Source organism: Amblyomma americanum, chromosome 6, assembly GCF_052857255.1.
Source record: "Amblyomma americanum isolate KBUSLIRL-KWMA chromosome 6, ASM5285725v1, whole genome shotgun sequence".
NCBI lineage: Eukaryota > Metazoa > Arthropoda > Arachnida > Ixodida > Ixodidae > Amblyomma > Amblyomma americanum.
Window position 1 is genome coordinate 10,025,084 of NC_135502.1, and position 17,056 is coordinate 10,042,139.

General features: G+C 48.1%; 1 protein-coding gene across 1 annotated transcript; it reads right to left on the bottom strand.

The window, feature by feature from the left end:
* Window positions 1-1,363: 1,363 nt before the first annotated feature.
* Window positions 1,364-13,643, bottom strand: LOC144094467 (uncharacterized). The gene is made up of 8 exons (XM_077628397.1): window positions 13,508-13,643; window positions 10,309-10,481; window positions 9,594-9,773; window positions 7,881-7,994; window positions 7,534-7,720; window positions 6,847-6,936; window positions 4,888-4,946; window positions 1,364-1,608 (listed from the first exon to the last, which is right to left on the bottom strand). Exons 1-8 carry the CDS (start codon window positions 13,641-13,643, stop codon window positions 1,402-1,404), a joined length of 1,146 nt encoding a protein of 381 aa, XP_077484523.1. The 3' UTR covers window positions 1,364-1,401.
* Between the last annotated feature and the right edge of the window lie 3,413 nt (window positions 13,644-17,056).

The following is a 17,056-nucleotide window of genomic DNA, read 5'->3' on the forward strand; positions in this document are numbered from 1 at the left end:
GGCTAAAGATGACACCGACTGACCAGATTCACAAAAACTTTGACAAGCAGAGACGGTTTGCGAAAATGCAGCCCCTGCGCGTTTGCGAACCATGGTAACAGGAGACACCACAAGCAAAGCGTCGAGCAGCGACGAGCTTCTTTTTACATGGCAAGAGCTTGTGAGACCCTCTCATTACCTGATGCCGGTTCCACAAGTCACTGTGCTGTATAGTTTTTAAGGGACACGGTCTGGGTACCCTAGCTTACGCTGTACGACCTTGTTCGCTTTTTATCTTTTTTTGCGCACGTGCGTGTGTGTGTGCCTAGCAGGCAGGCTCATTCCTTCCGCTCTGACCCCTGCCATTCTGCCTGTGGTTCCTCCTCCCGCACTGCAAGGCTGTAAAATGGATTTTACTTCCCGTTAACTTCTCACCTTTTCTTCTTCGCCATCTCTTAGGTTTTCTTCTTCAGCAGCACTAAATCTCAGTGACGGGCTGTCAATATCGAGTCCGGAACCTTCATAAAGAAAACAGCACTCAGAGAAAGAGAGAGAGAGAGAGAACTTTATTGTCAGGAAGATGATTATCTTCTTGGGTTGCTTCAGCCGCTCCAGGTGGCTGGCAGATTCAGTCTTTCGGCGGCCTCCTGTGCTCTTTCCGCGGCCCTGAACTGACCGTCCGGGCAAGTGCAATTACTATTGCGTTATCCAGACCAAAAATTTTGGCACCGTGGTGCAATTTGTGTGAAGCTTTATATTGTTTGTTTGCTCATGCTCGAGGCCACCTCCACGCGGATTTACCACTTTGTGACGCGAGCAACCAAATTTATCTGGAATGAATTCAGCCGATTGCAACTGGTTCTATGTTATTCGAGTTTGCAGTAGGCGGTTGCCGCAGCTTATTTCGAAAGTTGTTCGCCAGCTTTAATTTGAGCGCGGCCGGTAGCAGCGGCGATTCTGTTCTTCGACGATCGCCGAGCGTAATTGTTGTCACCACCGCGTTACTATATCATATGGCATGCCGCCTTTGGGCACATCGAAACAAGGGCCGTGAACATAAATATAGCGCATAGAGGAAAGAAGCTGCGCCAATGAAATGTATTTGCCAGTCCATGCTTGACATCAGGCAGCATAATTCTTGAATTTTTGTGAATTTTTACCCCTTCTATACCATGCTACCATTACACGCATGTCGGCTGGAAAGGTCACTGATATGCAGTGTTCTCTCTAAAAAAACAGAGATTCTGGCAAAGGCTAGCTCTTGGTTCCTAGTTCGGCATTTCGAATGTGTCCACCTTCTTTTTGGAAGTCTTCAATTTGACAGCCTTTACACCGTTAGCACAGGGGATCTTCAGAGTCAGGGAGCGTTCTAGCGCCGGTCCGGTGGCCCACAGCGCCCGATGTTGGATGGTGTGGTCTCCGTTAGAACTTATTGAGGGCTTCTGCTCCGTTTCGCTGTTCTCCGGTGGCGGTGCACTGCCAGTGCAGGTGCCTCGCGCACAGCAGCGCCACTTGTCGGCATGCGGCCCAGTCCGTGTCCTCAGGAAAGAGGCACGTCTCGCCCGAGGGCGTGGCCACGGCACGCGCTGGCTTGTCTCCTTCAAGTCTCTCGATCCCGCTGAACAGCACCTGCCGCGCATGCGACAACAGCGGCCCCTGGAGAAGTGACGCTTTCTCACAATAATACTTCTTTTCACACTCTGTCCGCTCAGATTTCCCCTGGAGACAACGACTTACCAACCGTCCTCTGTCATTTAGTACGTGCACTGTTCTGGAACAGTAACCGAACGAACCCACAATTACGGCAAGTGCAGGGGAGTCACAACCAGGCCTGCAGCCCTGCATGATACAGCGAAGAGGTCCAAGCATCACCAAGGCCCGGGAACATCTTAACAAATGATAACCAGCTGACTGCGTTATCGCCTTTCAGGTGAATTTATCTTACGAAGTAGTTAGCGGTCCGTCAAAGAAATAAGCGAAAAGAAAGAATGACACGGTACACCACTGAAGCAATTCAGACCGACACAAAAAGAGCGACTACAAAATGACCAGGTATAAAATCCAAACATATCGCTACAGTTATTCCTCCCCAACACAATGATGGGCTCTGCTTACGTATTTACTGCCTGCGCAGTACTGAAAATTGAAAATTGCTTTTGAGGAAACGAAAGGCGCATTAACTGTCTGACTTCCTGATGGACGCCTTAACCGAGTCGTGAGTGAGGGGAGGAAGGTGGGAGTGAAAGAGAAAAGAGAGGAAGAGGTGCAGTAGTGGAAGGCCCGGGAATAATTTCGATCACCTGGGGATCATTAGCGTGCACTGACATCGCATGACATCGTGCACCATGCCTACGCAATATAAAAAGCGGGTTCCTGGACGGCTACATAACGTGAACAGAATATTGCTCTTGCGTCTACTTATGCAAAAAAAGTGCAATTTAACACTTTAGTGCGACTCAGTTCAAGCCGACTCAAACGCGCTCACTAAAGCGTCAGCCACTGCTTCTATCTAGCGTGCTCAACGTCAACACAAAAAACGAGCCTTGGCACAAATTACAGGTTAACAAACTCGACTTTTTTTTCTTTTTTTAGAAGAAAGCGTGCCGACATGGGGCAGTGACGGCCCAAACCAAATTGTGCTTTGAAAGAACGGAAACTTTCCGATGAGTGGCAAAAAAAATATATATCATTCAGTGAACAGATATATTTACGACGATACTTCTACGGTGGACCATCGGTGAAGTAAATAGACTCACCGTCGCCATCGTAGTAAGCCATAACTAAACATTTGGCAAACACCTGCTTGCAAATGAGAATATTACTCATCTGTGCCCCAGAATGGGAGGTGGAGGAAGCAGGAAGTAAATATAACCTTTATTCAAGGCCACGACTAAGGCTCAGTCAAAAAGCGCTCTCTGGATGGCATACCATAAGCTCACCTCTTCGTAGTAATGTCGTCCGAGTGTACATTGAAGCCTTCATTAAGCGCGCGGGACTGCACCGCGGTCGTCGCTGTTACTTATTTGGCCTGAAGAGAGGTTAAAAGTCCGAGAAGGTTTCTTTCTTCTGTATCCTCGTTACGGTATTATCTCGAGAACTCTCAAGGCAGCCACCACGACCGCCCGCACAGTGGATCGAAAAACCAGGGATAATTCAAACTGAGTAAACTGAGATCGTTTGCTCAAATTGAGTAGCGAGATTAAAGATGATTTACAGGCACGCACTAATGGAGCGAATGTGAGGAGATATCTGTTTTCAATACCGCCTGCGCATACAGAGTCAAGATGTCGCGCCTGAAAGGAATTACCGCATGAGGTTTTGACGGAGTATTCCGACCTCAGGTTTCTGCTCGTACCTTGCGCTGTTTCTTCACGCAGTCTTCAGCGAGTTTCTCTGGTTGCCAGCGGATGGTGAAAAAGCGTCGGCTGGGTTGGCACGCTAGCCTCGTCGGCCTTCCGAGCAGCCCCTCATGCGCCTCCTGCAAAGGGACGCGAAGAAGCTGACTGAACATCTAAGATACCGTATCGAAATAAAAAGGAAAATAAGAGAAGGTTAGCAATAGATTTCCTGCAAATGGCACTACTCGAGTGAGCTCCGTGGACTTCCTTATACGTACTTGCGAAATAGTTGCGCACTTTTTGGAAGTAACCTTAAAATGCTCCAGTTTACTCGCAGAAAATCACACCTTTAAGTCTGCATAATTCTCTTTTACAGTGTTATCTGTTACTAACTCTTACACTAGTTTCTAGGCGTCGTTGTCGGCGTTGGCGTCCGCACCGCAACCAGCCACGCTGATTGGTCAACACGCAGTGGGATCACGCATGACTTCACTACAACACGACATGAGAATCCGAAGAAGACATAATTATTACCCTTTTCTACGCCAGGTATGGCAGAAGAACTTTCGTGTTACTCAGTTTCTTAAATTTTCGGGCATACAGAACTAGTGGCGATTAGGGCGCCAAGAGCCGCTGGTCATGCTCTCGCTAGAAGCATATACTCTGAAGTCCATACATTGCGCTTACTGAAGTACCCCATAGCTTATGTCGAGTTATGCTTATTGTTCGTATACAGTATTGCTTCAATAGACACTCGAGGCCTAGACAACCACGCCTGCGTCACAGATGTCGCTATCATTTCCTCACTCCGGTAGGAATGTGGAAATTCTGGACGTCCTTTAGGACGGCCAGCTGGCGATTCTGTCACATTGATCACGTGTTTCATGCCGCATACAGTTTTCAGCGCTACAGATAACTAAAGGGTTGAACGTTGAAAATAAGTTTTATGTGTCGTCTCTCCTCGCGTGTTTGTGTTCAGTCCGGTTATCCTGGCAAAATTTTGGACGAAGTGAAGCTGCACGAACATGTCCTTAACTGCAAGGAAAAGAGAACCTTTAGCGAGCATTATCAGCTTGTTGTGGAAGTTAGACGAGAACTAAAACTGCATTGCACGGCTGCACTGATTTAAGGAGATTATCGAAATGTTTAGCGGACGGCCTACGCACGAAAGCGATGAAAACATTTTACCAGTTGTCGTTCAAGAACTGTGATGCTCGCACATTTCGGAGGTTATTAACTGAAAGCTGCATAAATTTTGAACGACGGCGCGGAATGCCAAGCTCTGTAGCAGTTGTAACGTCTACACGGCCTCGTGGGCTGCGTAAACTACACCTCAGTCGCACTATTAAAACTAGATCGTCTATGAAAATGTGCTTATGGGTGGCTCAGTGGCTTGCTCTCAAATCAGAAAATACTTTAATATCGTCAGAACTGAGAGCAGAGTGTTTCTGAATTGAACTACAAGCATCTCCTTGCAGTCAAGTAATATCGAAAACGTTGAGCTGCGAAATCTACTGTATTCTACTGAGACCACGGCTCGCAGTACACCGTGTTGCCGTTGCACACTTACCTTGCTCGTAGTGCGAATGATGTCCAAACAACTGCAGCCTTGAGGTTCTGCTCTGTCGACTGCGAATGCAAAGTACAACGATACGGCATGTGTAGGAAGCTCTAGCTATCGTATGCCTGCATTCAAAAAGTGTGGGCGATGAAGACATCATTTGATTTCATTCCCTCACATTAGCCAAAGAGCGACGTTTGAAAAATAAATATTGAGCCCATGAATGAACGCGAGGCCAGGTAACCTAGGGTGAAACACTTGCTTCGTTTCATTTATCCAGCGGGACAAGTTGCTTCGAGCGCCATTGTTGTTGTTGCGACTGATGCAAGGTGTCTCAAAGCTCCGTAGTGGGAAGGCAGGTAAACGTTGAGGGGATCTGCGCCTCAACCCCGCACATTGCGGAAGTTTGACAGGGACAAACGGAAACGGCATGAAGCCAATGAACACAGTAACCAGAGCTGATTCACGATTGGCTTTTTGTTTTCAAAACACAAACTTGTACACAACAGTCAAGCGAACTCACAAAAGCCTCGCGCAGAGCACATTCAATGTGTGTTCTCTTATGCATCCTCATCAGGGTCAGATGTGGGAAACCCGCCCTCCGAGATACTCATAAGACTCTATCAGGATGCTTAGGGAGTGCACGCTGACTGTGCTGTGCGAAGGAACGCGAGGCCCTTGTAAGGTCACATGACTTCTGTGTATAAATCTATGCATTCCTTTAAAAAAAATTCAATTGTGAATCAGCGCTCATCTGTCTTTATTTATTCTCATTTTCCGTGCTTGACCGGGTCCTGTCTACGATGAACAGTTACCGACCAGCCCAACTCTCCATCCTACTTAATTTAATAGGTAGTTAACGACGAACACACCATCGCCATCGCAGCTTACCATTAGCAAACTCTTCACGCATTCCGTCATCATTTCGCAATTCATTTCGAGCAGCAGCTAGCGCCCGTTAATCGCCGTACCATTCGGTTAAGCGCCTGTAATTTCACTGTGGTCACTGAAATTGAACAGTGACTCTTCTTATTTCTTTCCTGCAAAACTGCGGGGGTACCACTACTACACCGAGTTTTTGCATTGAAGTCGGTCTTGGCTTTGGTCCTGTAGTGCAGCAGTGCAGATGGTTCGGAAGAGCGTGAAAAAGTCGGTCAGCGAGTGAGCTCATCCGTTGCCAAATGCTTTACTTTTCAATTTTCGTTCTTTGCATTTTATTTTAGGTACCATGTAGTGCCTGTTACACAAATACACTTTCGTGAAGACCGCATCTTCACACGCTCTTCATTAGTATCACCGCTGCTTCTCAAAACCAATAATCGTGGATGAATTCCTGTGTGATCGGTCTTTATCTGCTTGCTTGCAAACGAATAAAAAAAGAGAGAAAAATGATTTCAGAACAATTTGCAATGCCTTCGCATATGTTCGTTGCTTAAACTTGCGAACCCAAGCTTGCATGAAAGGGTCGACTTCAACAAAAAAGTGCGCGTTTGTAATCATAACCTTCTTGAATCAAAAGCGTCCCCACATACTCGGGCAATCTTAGACTCCAGCTCTTCACATATGTGGCAGAAACGAGACGTTCATAAATTTTTAAAGCCAGATAAATTGGTTTTTCTTGCCTCGTAACATGCAAAGCAGTAGACTGCAATGTGCAGAAGTAGAATATACAAGACTTCAACGTCCGCACGAGCGCTTAGTGGAAGCGCGCGGCCAGATGCGAAACCAGAGAACCCGCTTACAAAGATGGCGCCTGCTGGCCAGCGGCACCGAGCATGGCCCCGAGTGTAAGCTCTCCGCATCTCCTTCTCTATGTCGCAGTAGGAGCTTAGATGACCGCCAGGTGCCGGCAGCGTATGACTGCGCCCGAGTCACATGTGAAGCTATCGCGTCGTGCCCTAGCGGCGAGATTGTAGCACCGTCAATGGTCGCTCTGCGCTACCTCGGTGGCCTCACATTTACGCTCACTTGGAGAAGTAGCGGGCGACCCGATGCCTTGCTTGGGGCTGCTTTGCAGGATCACGTTGGAACGGCTCGGCCGCCTTTTGCTCTTGGTGGCTGCGCAGAGGTCACACAAGGATCACATTGAGAGAATTATACCAAGACAAGTAAAAGTAGTTTACCTTTAATTTGCAAACGGGTTTCAACATATTTTCATGATTAGCGACATTGTAAATCGCAACGGGATTGGCCCTGACAGTGAAAGAAGTGCAGAGCTCGATGAATAAAGAACGTATACCGACGAATTGACAAAGTATGAAGTCTCTTCATTCACTATGCCCACACATACCTATCGCAAGGGCGCTTTTTGTTTGTTTGTTAGTTTGTTTGTTTGTTTGTTCGGTATGCGTGCATGCGTACGTGTGTACGCGTGCGTCTGTGTAGAGGGGGTGCGTGCGCATATAAAATGCTAAATACAAAACATGTCGAAAAACAAGATATATTTTTTAGTCAGTGCACAACCATCAGCGAGGTGAATCATTTGGAAGACATATATTTCGAAAAATATTTAGCTACGCTTTCAGGTAATTTTAGCGGCCCTGAACAGAAAAAGGGTTCGATGTCTTCAAGCATTTAGAACCAGAAGTGAGTTAAGCTGCGTTTAGGCAGTGGCGTCTCGTTTCTATTTCATATGAGCACCACTTCGGGCGTTACCAGGTGAGAAGATGAGGTTCGGGTCTAGCGTGCAGCGCGGGACGAATCCCAGCGAAACCAGGAAGTCGACCAGCTGCTCGGACACGAGGCTGGGGTCGCGAGGCACGGCCGCCGTCACGAGCCGGTTGGCCTCCCGGAAGTACTGGAGCAGGTCATGCACGTTCTCCGTGTACTCCTGGTATCGTTTCTGCAAAGACGGTCCCCACAACTCCTACGCTGCCTTTTCTGCCTCGAGCATGGCTTTCGGCAGCATTTACTGAAGCTTATTCCATCCCCACCAATGTGACCTGTTGCGAGTAGAGTTGTTTCCAGGAAACGTCGTGTAATTTTGTCGTTAGTTCTGTCACCTTTGTCTTCGCGGTGTCCTTTTCGTCCCCAAGTTTAGACGTCCTGGAGCGGGATGCAGGGAGGCCCAAGCGGGTCTCTGGCACACACAGGCTTAGCGCGAACAGGCACGGCCACTGCTCAGAATACGCGAGAGAGGCGAAGGGCACCGGTGAGGCGGGCTCTCGCTCTTTGCGCAAAGCAAGCGCGACAGTTGCGAAGGTCCCTAAAGCTACGTAGGAAGCCTCACCGAATGCTCGCACATTCTCTCTTGGGTGCTCATCTTGAACAAAAGTAGAATGAAATATTTTTTGCTCTCCATGGCACCGCTCTTGCTTCAGCACCTTACTATGGGAGTATGCTCATTATTTGCTTTTCGATAAGCACAAAGATTAATATGGAATAGGAAGGGTTCTAAACTGGTTGCGAGATAAAAAATTGCAAGAAGGCAGACGAACACGACGAATCAGTGTGATACTGCATATTATCGCCTCGTAATCAACTTGAAAGGAAGTCATTTTTCATACTACGTCGTATGAACAAGTCCTGCCCAAGGATTGTTTGATAAGCGCATGAATAATTACAGAACTGATGTGCTGTTTACTGCACGTTTATATCTCCCAGTTCCCGATGTCATTCGGCAATACTATACGCGGGGTACAAGTTCCGTTCAGCGCCATATTTCCTCGCCTCACCACCCACTTCGTTTTGTGCTGCTTTGCCAGTTGGCACTTGAGTTATCTTGAAGCAGGTTTGACTTCTAGTTACGCCTCCCCTTAAATGTGAAAAACTCATTCAAAGTTTATTGAAAACTTTTAGTTCACCTCACCATGCCCACTTTACTGCCCGTGAAACTGGCTGCAAGCGTGAAAGAAAACTTTCTACAGCATATAACGTCTAAAAATTTGTTCGCTCCCCCCTCTCCTTGTAGCGCCGGGAAGTGTAAACTTTGTGCTTGGGTTCACTAGCAATTGGTCGAAAAGAAAGATTAACTTAAAATAATACAGCTTTTTGTCTATGTAAAGAACTTAGAAATTCTTTAATAACTGCCACATGCTCCTGTAATGCCGAGCATTTACCTGCAATAACTTTATGAAAGGATTGAAACGCGTACTGTTAAAGGTACACCGAGGAGAAATGCATCCACGTATTTTTCTCAGTAAAGCTATCGTCAGGCTTTTTCCAAGTGTGTGCACGTTTTTATGGCAACAAACGTCATACTTACGGCTTACAAAATGGTATTTAAAACTTTCCTCACACTCGATTCCAACTCTTGAAGTCTGCCGCGAAAAAGACTCCGTGATAGCCGCTTAGAAGGAAAGGGCGGCGTAGCGGTGCCTGTGAGATCAGCGTCCGGAAATCGATGTCAACGCACACAAACTACTTGCGAAATCGTGAGGTGATAAAGTCACCTGTATTTCGTTTCCTTTGTCTCTTCTAGCTTACAAAAGCTTCTCTTTCGGCGATAGTTGCCGCATCCTTTCGGTACAAGTAATTTGTGCTCAGTGTCCCATTTATAGAGTTTAGTCATCGCACAGTGAGGAGAACCGTGGCGTAGATGGGTTTAAGAAACTAAATCGGCATTTATGCCGGGCACTAGCAAAGCTAAGCACGAAGTTCGCATTTGCTGGCATTCCCGTGGTGGATGTAATGTTCTCCAAGGAACTTTCAAAGTCAATGGCTCCCTTTTTTCTCTATATGTCAATTTGTGAAACTCTATGCACCATAGCACATGCCTGTTTCTCGAAGAGCTGCATGTCGCGCTGGCAGCGTCGCAGTTGCCTCTTGCTGGGTAGCATGTAACGCAGGTTCGGCACAGGGTCGGCAAGGAACACGGCACCCGGACGCCATCGCGAGTCCAGCTCTTGTCCCAACAGTTCCAGCAAGAGCCACAGGCTCACCAGACTGGGGTCACCCTGGGAGATCGGTCAAGCTCACGGTGGGAATCATTTCTTGCCGTCTCGTCTGTATTCTCGCGCGTCTACTTCAGCACAAATACGTGTCTGTTAAAGAACTCGGCGCTTCTTCTATGTGGTGAACTACAGACATAGATGAGTCAATTTACAACCACTGAGAACCGTGAACTCTAGCAAGTCTCTAAAAGAGGCAGAGAAAGTCTTGGGACACGAAGAAGTGCAGCCTAGCCTGGTGTGCTTGGCTTCCGCGGCTTTTCTTTACGACAGGTCTTAACCCGGCACCGTCTTACTCTCTTCGAAGAAAGATACAAGACCATGCGCACAATGAAAATGAACGTTGTGGCAGTGCCGAAAATCAAGGCCTGTCCGAGGCAGCATTCTTATGAAAACATTGATTCTGACTCTTCAAAAAGAGCAGTCCTTTGTTGACTACAAAACCTCCCTTTTAACAATAGCCTGGTCCGCATACTAAGAAATGAAGTGTCTTCCTCAATGCCATCGTGCCGGAAACAGGTCCTGTTATGTGACCACTTACCTTGAGCATTTCCTCCACGCGCTGAGCAGTTTCCAGGGGTGCTGTGTCGTAATTATCTAAGTGCAGGTGGCGAGCGAAATACGCCATAACCAGCTTCTCGGCACTGATCATTTCGAATCCGAAGCAGCCCGCCAGGTCGTTCACAATCTGTCCTTTGCGGGAGCCAGGGCCACCTGCGAAAATGCTCATTGCTCAGCCGTGATACTTGCTTGAGAAGGAATGACAACAAGAAGTTAATAAAGACTGATCATCTGATATAAGCTTAGACTCTGTGCGTTCTAAATTTCCGCCCATATCTTTCACTTTAACTTGGTTTCCCGAAGCGAGACTGGCTATTGGTCATTAACACCGGAAATTCGCGTTCCATCATCTCCATCAGGACAATTTATCTACTTTTTTTAACTACCACTGTTATGCACCTTTGCGGGTGTAACTAGCTGGTGCACACTTACAAAGCAGAATCCTGCTATAAAATGCTCGTGGAATGTACCATCAACGAATTGCGGTCCTCTTAATGTGTCAAGGCAGAAGCTCGAGCGAGTTGGTACAACATTCTAAAGAAGGCTAAACCAGCGCAAAACACGGGCCGAAGGAAGAAAACAATGTTTTCTTTCTTCGCTGGTTTACCTTTATTTACAATGTTGTACCAACTTGCCCGAGCTTCTGCCTTGACACAGTTAATTTCTAGTTCTTTGGACCATTTCCATGATTGTGCAGCGTGCTATAAGTCGTTTTCTTCCTTCGTCCCCTGTTTCGCGCTGGTTTACCTTTCTTTCTCTTAATGTGGTTCCACGGTGAAAAATAAGTGTGGCTTCTTTCGTGTGATTCACTTCCACATTAATGTGGTCCACGCGTATGATGCACACATCACGAGCTTATGTACGCGTGGCTTCAATATAGAAGCTAACACATCATCCGCACTGAACCAATGAGTACAAATTAAATATGAGTGAAGAGCAGTTTTTCTCCTTTGTTATCAATACTTCTCCCTTGGACGGATAAAGCCATGAGGCATTTTCAACTTCAGTGCGCAAGTATCTACAGTAAGCTGGTACACAGAAAAGGTTGAACGGCGCAACATGAAGTTCTAAAACTATGTATGTTTCTAACTAACAAGGCCATGACATGAATAAAAACAGTGGAAGCCTTGTCGCGCATTGAAGCTTTGTCGAGAATTGAAGCCTTGTCGAACTCATTGAAGCTGGGTCGACTTTCTTCAAAAATGGTCATCAGAAACTGGGCGAATCAACCTACATGCAGAGTCGACGTATTTCAGAAGTGTACGACCTGTTTGTGAGATCTCCGACTGATGGCATTCATTGCGATTGCATCGTTGTACAAATGTTGCTTTTAAGCGCTTACTTCATTGACACCTGCTAGGCGCGCGCACCACGTTGTTGCGCGCCCAGCGCCACCCGCGTCAGCCATCGGTGAGGGGTCCATACCATCCTCACGTGCCTCGTGCCAGTTCCCTCTCGTGCTTGATTAGCGAAATTAACGCGGGAAAGAGCCGCAGTGGCAGCTGCACTCAGTTAAGGCTCGTCCCGCAGAAGTCAAAGGAGCCGCGTGTCCTCCAACTGATGCACGCCGCCGCGCCGGTACCAGCGCGTGCGCACCGCGGGGGGCGCGGCCAGAGGCACCTGGCAGGTGAAGATCTTGCGCAGCATGAGCAGACCGGCTCCGTCATACGCGCATGCGCACAGGCACGCGGCGCATACGCCTAGGAAATGTCCATGAAGCCGGGTTTTTGCTGCGCGCGCGCCACGGTGCCTTCCTGTTGGGGGTACGATGAACCGGAACCACACGTGACAATGGTTCCGGAATCATTGTTCGCTTGAGACGGATGCCTCGAGCTTTCGAATTCCAAAAATTCATATAGAATCGAATATCGAACACTTTACTATTCTATCGGATATTCGCAATTGTGTACAAAAACAGCGTTCTTTGCCTTATGTATTGGAGCTGCCTGAGATTTATTTTCCAGCCGGCTGATGCATTCACAATAAACCAAGGGAGCTACACCAATTCGGAAACAGATATTAGATGAGTAGCAGGTTGGCGGGGAATTACCAGCTGCGTGATTGTAATATGAAGTTGCCAAATATGCAGTGCCTTGTCCAATAATGCGGCAGATACTGCTATTGTACCCGTTCCTTCATTGTGCAGGCGGTTATCACTTGCTTATCGTTGACAGCATAATTAAAAGATAATTATCTCCCCAACCACAGCACGCGCGATGAGAGATGCTCCAATGAAGGGCTGCGAGGTAATTTTGGTCATCCTGGGGCTTTTTAGCGGGCTTTGGAAAAGTGCTACACGAAAGTCACCCGCTAAACAGGAGAGAGCCAGCTTAAAGTTAACCTAGTGTAACACGCGGTGGTAGTGTGTTATATTCTCCAGCTTGGCAGTCGCGGTATGAACGGAACTGCGACAATTTTTTCGCAAAATCAATGACACGTAGAAATTTTGAGGACAGCATTGAAAAATGTTCCCTACCGGCTCCATGGCTCATAGGAACAAAAGACAGGATTGCAAGTGATGCTGTGAATACGAACCGTTGGCGCAGCAAGGACACGTTCTGTTTTCCTTTATTTATTGAACGTAAAAATATTTTTAAAAAATGCGCCATTTTCTCGTCGTGAAAAGTAAAGTGGACGAAGCTAGCGCTACGGTGTATTTGACGGGTGTAGTGCCTGAGTAATTATCACATTCTGGAGTCGAAACAAGTTTTTGCACCAGCCTAAGAAACATTCTCCACGTGCCTTTGTCTGATACAAGCAGAATGGAGACCATTCGTGTAATTCGCGTGCGACGCAGTCAGAAAAGTAAGAATATGGTTCTCGACTGCACATGATGCATGGCATCCGCACCTCAGCTTCCATCGCAGAGTCGCATAAAAGCTACAGCCGATTCATGCCAAATTTAGTATGGTAAGCTAATGAAATCAAAACATACTTCTTCGCTTCTTTTAATGCTAAGCACCTGTTCGGCGCATGTGAACATATCAGCAAACACCCGTCTTTGATAGAAAACTATGCGGAGGTTCGCGGTTCTTTACGGTCATCATCTATGGCTCTGTTCACGTGCAGGCCTCCGGTGCCTGAGATTGCATCCACGATGCTTCGGAGGACATCACTCTCTTCTCAGAAATCCTCCGCGAATAGCTTTCGCAGTAAACGATGTCGACCAACCGACTTACCGAAAACAAAGATCACCTTCTTCTCCGACGGAAGTGCCGCCGTTGCACTCACTCTGCTGCCGACGACCAAGTCAACCAGCGGACCTGTTTGTCGCCGACGGGCGCTGAATGGGACCCTGAGCGCTGCGCACCCCATCGACACCTTCCCTGTTGCTCGCTCAAGCGACCCCGACACTGAGGACCGCGCCGCGCAGGTGAAGCGCTTGGCCTCCCGGAGGCGGCGCCTTGTCGTGCTGCTAATGGTCAGACGCGTTCGTCACGAAAGTGCTGGGCGGCACGCCATTTGATATTATTTTTAGCGACGCGGGCGCTACTCGCAGTCGCGGTTATTCGGTGACCAAGTGAAATCAGAGAACTATTTTCGCTGCGCTGTAGCACAGTGAGAGCGCTGTATCGACCCAACATTTTCGAAAGAGACACGGAAGCCTTGTCCGCCCGATTCTGGACCCTTTTACATCCCCTTGGTTAGCCCTGCCAATGCCCACCTGACGTGGCTCGCCTATTACAAGCACAACGGGAAGGCACGGCCTTTTAGTACAAGATGCAGGTGGAATCTTCCATTTCTTTCTTGGCACTTGCACTCTTGCACCAACGATTAAGCATCAGACACTTACCTGTTCAAGTTGCCTTGTTTCCTCAGTGACCCACTGAAGAAATGAGTAAAAGTTAGGTCGGAGCATCTATCATTCGTTATGCGTGTTTTTGCTGCGCAAATTCTAATATTTATCATCAACAGCCAGACTACACCCTAATTACGGCTCGGGTTAATCGAGCAGCTTTCTTCAAAACCCTCCTTGGGCACAAAATGTTGGAAGAGGTGTTTCACGCGACAACGCTCAGCTCTGCGTGGGACCTCTCTCAAATTCTGCTCAACCGAAGCTCTGCGTAATCTTGTGCAAAGATAGAAACACCTCAATTGCTTTGATGCACAACTTGCAGAATTGATTATTTTTTCTCTTCATTACCCAATACACCACATTTATCCCAAAAAGTCAAATTTCAGAAGACCCCAAACAGTCATTGGCGTTTCGTTTCCTTCGCCTGTCTCGCAGTACATGGCCTTGAAGGCGTGAACACGATGAGAGAAAAAGGCGACTACTCGCGCACGATCTCGTAACATTAGATTAGTTTTCTCGCGTTGGTTACTTAGCAAAGACAAATAAAATGGGTAGACACTCAAGACATTTGTGCATGAATAAAATATTGTGTGTACCGCGTGTAAAATGTGCATGTAGCTGCATATAAACTATTCGACGATGCCTTTCCTGTTATCCAAGATGGGGACTGACGGCGGAGATACCTTTATCATAGAGCTGTGATAGTCGGATCATATTTCCAGTCGCTCTCGGAAGCACGCTTGCAGAGAGCGCTTGGGTTAGTTCGTACTCTTTACAGGCACGGTCTTGGACATGATTTCGTGAAACCGCATGCCTATGCTCCGTTTAGACTCCGGATCCTCTTGGGGCAATGACGCGGAGTTCCGGTCGCGCCCTCTAAGGATTCCTCTGGGCAGCTCGCCGTTCACAGCGCAAATTCAATGAGCCACCATTCGATCAGGTAGAGCTCGAAATAGTGCATTAATCACGCAGTGTGAACGACTTTGCGCATGGATTTGGCGCACCGAGGATTGTCGCTGGAACCAGGCCTGAACTGCGGCAGTGATGATGCGAAAAATCCGATCCTCCTCTTGTATGGGCGCAAACCTCCAAGCGTGCTGTCGAGTAGAAAGGGTCTAGTGTAGTCTAAACGGCGACCCACACCGAAAGTCTTGTAACAGTAGCTTGGTTTGGGCTAGTTGGTAACAGTTCTTAGAAAACATAGCGCAAAAAGGACACGGACGACACAGAAGTGGACAGGACAGGCGCCTGTCCTGTCCACTTCTGTGTCGTCCGTGTCCTTTTTGCGCTATGTTTTCTAAGAAAGTCTTGTGTTGGGTTACATGTGGAATAACGTGGGTTCTCGATGCACCAGCCTTGTAGACAACCGGAAATGACCGTTCCCTCCAAAAATCTGGGGCAAAGTGCATCCCGCGTTTGGTGCAGCTCCGCGAGTTTTTCTTGACGCGTTTTCTTCACTTTATGCTTGCTGTGGAGCCTTTCGGCAGATACTGTAATGTTTGCGGTGCCTGCAGGGTAGGAGGTGCGTATTGCGTGGGCAGAAGTATTTCCCTTCGATGGGTGCCACGTGGAGGATCGTTGCCGCAGTCGAAGTCATAAGCACATCACTTGCCGCATACGTCGAAATCAATGTATTTCTGATTTCTGTCGCACCCGAGGCAACAAGCTTGCGAGGCTGAAATGAGTATTCTCCTTCTTGCAAGAAGGGCTCACAACTGCAGATGTTTCTTTGTCTTCGGCGGCAGTGCCTTCATTGAACTTATTAATGGCGCGTTCCTTCGACAGTTTATCTGCCGGTTCGGCGGTCGGCTGCGGTTCCTTGCTAATTGCGTTCTCGTGGCGAGGCGTCTCCTTCCAAGCCATGAGTAATTGAGGCAGCATTTTGCCAAAGTTTTTTCGCACTAGGTTCGGGGCGGTAGGCAGTGCTGCGTTGCCCAGGCTACCGTGCGTGCCGTGATGGGGTACGATGCTGCGTAGGATTTTTAGCAGCGGGTGCTTTGAGGAAAGCCACAAGAAGTTGCTGCAGCCCTGGCGTCCATGCATCTGTGACCACTAGAGCCCGCCCACTGCTTGCATCCCAGGACAGCCTCCACCAGGGCTTCTCTGTCTACTTCTTCCACCGAGGCCACACCGCCAATAGAGGGCACAGCCCCATTCGAGAGGGACCACTCTGAGCCCCTCCAAATTTTTGCGACCATGGCGAACCTTATTAAAAGATGCCGCAGGCAAACGAGGTGGTTTTTGGGGAGCGGTAGGAGTCCCATGAACACCGCATTCATGCCGCTCTCCACCCGGCACCTGAGCAAGAACTTGGCGATAGGCAGCGACAACAGAGGTGTATGTAGCAGCTTAAGCCACTCCTTCAGCACAGCCACCAGAGTGTTCGCGGCAGAAGGCTCGAACTTCTCCCTTTCGGTGTCCAGAGATACAGCGTGCTTCACAGAAATATTGAACACCCACAGCCTTTTTTGAGGCGTGTTCCTTCGAAATAGCCACGCCCTCGATGCCTGTAAGAGTAAGTCTGTCGCTGACTGTTGCAGGAACCGCGACACACGGTGTCTTGGTTCCTGCGACTGCTGGCTCAGCTGCACCCCGAATATGGGCAACACATTAGGTTGCCGCGTCGTCAACGTTGCTGGTGTTATCTTGATCCTGGGCGGCTTTAACTTGCAGAGTCGAGACACCGCCAGACGTTTCTTCTTGCCACTGGTTTGAGGATGTCTTGGGGTGGGCAGGATTACCTTCGATGGCATTTTTTTTTTCTGAACGAAAAAGTAGCGTTTTGTTTAACTCGGCGGCTCACTGGCAACCTTTCGTCTTTTCTCTCGCGACACGCAGCCGCCTTTAGAACCGCCAAATAAATATTTTGGTCGTGGCAGGCGTGCCGTATTAAATCATGCTCGTTTTCGAACTTCAGTCAAAGAAAAATCTG